At 39.9% G+C, this 4,363-nt stretch overlaps 1 protein-coding gene across 1 annotated transcript; it reads left to right on the top strand.

The window, feature by feature from the left end:
* Positions 1–2,597: 2,597 nt before the first annotated feature.
* On the top strand, positions 2,598–3,767 carry LOC149175924 (F-box only protein 6-like). The gene has a single exon (XM_089421288.1). The coding sequence runs from the start codon at positions 2,598–2,600 to the stop codon at positions 3,765–3,767; it is 1,170 nt and encodes a 389-aa protein (XP_089277414.1).
* Positions 3,768–4,363: the final 596 nt, after the last annotated feature.

Genomic DNA, 4,363 nt, shown 5'->3' with positions numbered 1-4,363 from the left:
CTACTTGAGGAGGAGGTTGTTCAGCTGGAGGTACTTGTTCCTCCTCTTGTGAGAACTGCTTATGCTTCTTTAAGAGGGGGCAAGCCTTGTAGAGATGACCCACCTGATGACACCTTCTGCAGTGATAGGGGATACCTTCGTAATCTAATGGTTGTTTCTGCAAGAAGGATCTCCATTGTATGGTGATGAATTCCTGAAGACCTCCTTTAGTATCTAGGTGCACAAGGATTCTTGTGTAGGCCACATTCCCGTGGTCTGATATGATTTGTCGAACTCCATGTAAGTGCCTAGGGAATTCCCAATTTTCCGAAAAATGTCCTCTGACCAGTACTGTAGAGGCAGACCAGGGAGCCTAATCCAAACTGGTCCAACCCCAATTTTCTCAGTCTCGGGGTCGAAGAGAGGCATCCAGCGCTTGAGGAGGAGAGGCATATTCTCAAAATGCTAGAAAGAAGAGACAACCAAGCTTGTATGGCCGGCCCTTGCAAAGTGTAAAGTAAATCATCCGCGAACGAATGTTTGGATGAAAGGGATATCAGCCAAGTATTATCCCCAGATCTCCATGGCCCATGATTTCAGTCTGGCTGTAGAATAGTTCCTCCCTCTAATTCTACCAACTAGAACTCTGCCTGCATACTCCATCGTGTCCCCCCACTGAATGTCCTCCTCTAGCCGAAGAATAACTTCTGCAGGCCAGGATTTGAAACACCTATGTTTCTTCAAGGGACAGGAGGGCAGGCTGCTAGGGTTTACACAAACCCTCGCCTCTTCCAGAGCTTCGGGTGGGGGGTTAGGGTTAAGGTCAAAGGGAATTTCAGGAACAACTTCAGAGAGGAGGGGAACAGAGGAAAAGCTACCCGAGGGGATGGAGTGTGTAGAGGATGGGAGGGGGGCGACCGGCGGGGGGACTTCAGGCGGGGTTCCTGACAGAGGTGCAGACGAGAGGCCCGACGGCGCAGATGGACCCGTGATATCCGGAGAAGGGTGAAAGCAGTTCGAGAGAAAACCTAGGGTCACCAGGGATAGCACAGAGAAAGGCGGCCAAGTTGAGGGTTCTTCCGGCAGAATAGAGGCAAAGTGAACAGGACCAAAGGACCGAGGGAAATCAACAAAATTACCAGAGAGACCTTTTCTATACATACCTTCAATAGCTGCAAATGTGGATGCCAGATGGAGCCTTCCTCTAGAGGATCCTCCAAATAATCCACCTTGTCAACGTCCATAATGACAACTGCACTAAAAGATGGCTAACCACCTCAGAACCAGCTAGCCGATGGAATACCGACACCGACAACAATGGGAATGGAATTAGACAAATACGAAAACCCCGAGAAGAGTAGACCAATACTGGAGCTAGGGAGAAATAGTCGCATAACCGTCGGGGAAGAGGAGGGTGAGAGCGACCTGTGCGCAACCTTCCTTAAACAAACGAAACCCTAAACAATGAAAACGACAATGAAAATGACCCGGCTGGAAGCAAAATATTTTATGGTTTTGAGGCATAGACAACCCAGGATCGGGTATTAAGGAACTGTCAGGGGTAGCTGTAGGCCAGGTGTCGGCGGTTGTAGTACCCCGTACCCGCAAACGCGATCCCGCTTAGGCCATTCCGTTCCATATCAGAGGGTCGCCATTGTCCAAGCCTCGTTCTCCAGGGAGGCCCTTTCTCCCTCTTGTGATATTTTAATTATTATAACTTTTTATTAATATTTATAATATAGATATCATAAAGTGTATATGCATAAAAATTCCATAAACTAATTATAAATCTATAATTATATATATTGGTTCATTATATCCATAATTATAATTATTATATTTTTCATATAAATATTTAAACGATCTATATATAAAGAATTTATTTTTTTTAATTATCAAATTTAAATGGTTCTTGTGATATTTTAATTATTATAACTTCCGATTAGTATTTGTAATATAAATATCCTAAAATGTATATGCATAAAAATTCCATAAACTAATTATAAATTTATAATTATATATATTGGTTCATTATATCCATAATTATAATTATTATATTTCTTATATAAATATTTAAATTATCTATATACAAAAAAATCTAATTATTATTATTTTTTATTTTTATTAATAAATTATTAAATTTAAATGATCCTTGTGATATTTTAATTATTATAACATTTTATAATAAAACGCATATACATAAAAATCCCATAAATTAATTATAAATTTATAATTATATATATTGTTTTTTTTATAATAATCACTGCAACTTCAATATTATAGAATTCATATATATATTAAAATGGTGACATTCCATAGTAAATGCGAATATCCTCTTAGCTTTTTGTATTAGTTCCATTTGCATGATAATTTTATTATCGAATAGTTACAAATCGTCACTGTTAGAGTACAATGAGATTTTATCGGGATTGCGTCGTGTATATAAGCAATTTACCCGTCATTGTTCCCAAGTGTCTTGCATGTAGTGAGTGAACAATATAAATTTTGTGTTCTAGAGATTCGCACATACTTTTAGGTTTCCTTTAAATCAGTTCATAGCCTTTATCGATATCCTATAAAGAAAGGGAAAAAAGGGAAATTGAGTATTAGTAGTAGAAATGGAAAGAACGGATTATAAGGACTCCTCAGGTTTAGCTGAGGGTTTATGGGATAAGCTACCGAAGGATTTGCAATTGGAGATATTGGGTAGGCTACTTGTGGAAAGCATTTACAAGTTTAGTTGTGTATGTAAGGAATGGAACGCCTTACTTTCCAACAAATTCACAAGGGATATATGGGCGAAGACGCCCGTAAACAAGGATCCCTGGTTAATTGTGTGTGATGTATTCTCTACTACTCCTTGCATGGCCTATTGTTTCTACCGAAGGACTTGGAAGCATTGTTTCTCCATATCTAGAAAAGCAATAGGATCTAAAGTCTTTCTATGTGGATCGGCAACTGGTCTCTTGTTGCTAGACAAGCTCCCCCGTGGAGGCGGTTGTCGTACATACGTATACAACCCTTACAGCCGGGCGTGCTTGAAACTTCCCGGCATGTTATTCATAAAGGACATCCATGTGGCCAAAGGTATTGGGCAGAGCGGCAATGACTGCAACAATAACCAGGAGAACTGCTACAAAGTTGCGGCTGTGGGTACTGCGATGTTTAATGACGGTAAAGGATCAGTAGTGGAAATCTACGAATCATGTACGAAGTCATGGAGAGCGACACGTCTTGCAAGCGAGTTTGTTATAAATCATGATTTGGTTTTCTTGGACGGTACCTTTTATTGTTTGGTAATGCAACCTATGGAGCGGGTCATGGCGATTTTGGGTTTCAGTATTAGTGCGCCATCCGCTGTGCCGTCTGTGTTTTTTGTACCGTTACCAAAATTACTCAGCAATTCACATATGGGTCGCCTAATCATCTGCGGGCCGCACATTCTGGTGGCAGCGTGCATAGCTTTCCAAGATGTGGTCACCATTACAATTTGGGAGCTTGAAATAGATCACCGGCTCGGCTCCTCTTCCTGGAAGGAGATAACCAGGATGCCTCCGTCATTATACCAAGAAGATTTTACGGGGCCCTTGGTTTGCTTCGAGTGCGTAGGTGTGGGTGAGACGTGGGCTTGCTTCAAATCAGTGTTTGGGAAGCCAACCTCAGGTTGGGTATTTGCGTATAATACCTGCAACAAGTCATGGAGTCGGCTTCCACAGTGTCCAACACGCCAATGGAACCGTCAAAGTCTTTTGGCATTTGAACCAAGACCTTGCATGAACGTCGGGTGAAAGATGGCACAGTATGAATATGCTTTAGTTTGAGTGTGGTATGTTTCTGAAATCAGGTTCCTTTTATTTTTGCTTCACTGTGGTTAGAGGTTGGAGCCAAATTTTCATACAAAATTAAATTTCATGTTCGTTGCATATTTTATTAAATATGGAAAAAAATTTAGTTTGACGGTTAAGTCTAGAGCATATTGAGCATTTGTACCAGCTCAATCACTTGGAATGGTACTAGATTGTGAATTTGTTAGATATGTTTAATTGTATTTATTAACATAAGTTTTCATTAAATCTATTATTCTAAATTAGATAGACATGACATAAGTCATGCTATATATTTATTCGACATCCACAAGATAAGTCATGTTTTCGTTAGATAAATCCTTGTTACATGTCATGTTTTCTTTATATAAATCCATGAAATAAGTCGTGTTTTCCTTGACCTAAGTCATGTTTGCCGTATCAGATAAACATGTTTATTCAAGATTCGTGAGGGAAGTCATGTTATATTTCTTTGACATCACATCCATGAGATAAGTCGAGTTTTCGTCATATAAATGTATGAGACCAGTCATGTTTTCTTTGAGCTAACTCATGTTTGC

Source organism: Pinus tabuliformis, chromosome 4_1 (assembly GCF_031772625.1).
Source record: "Pinus tabuliformis cultivar Carrire ecotype Pingquan chromosome 4_1, CPIR1, whole genome shotgun sequence".
In the NCBI taxonomy this organism is placed as follows: Eukaryota; Viridiplantae; Streptophyta; class Pinopsida; order Pinales; family Pinaceae; genus Pinus; species Pinus tabuliformis.
This window is presented reverse-complemented; position numbering and strand designations above follow the sequence as displayed.

Coding starts and splice junctions, on each gene's coding strand:
- LOC149175924 (XM_089421288.1), top strand. CDS start 2,598: ATGGAAAGAACGGATTATAAGGACTCCTCAGGTTTAGCTGAGGGTTTA.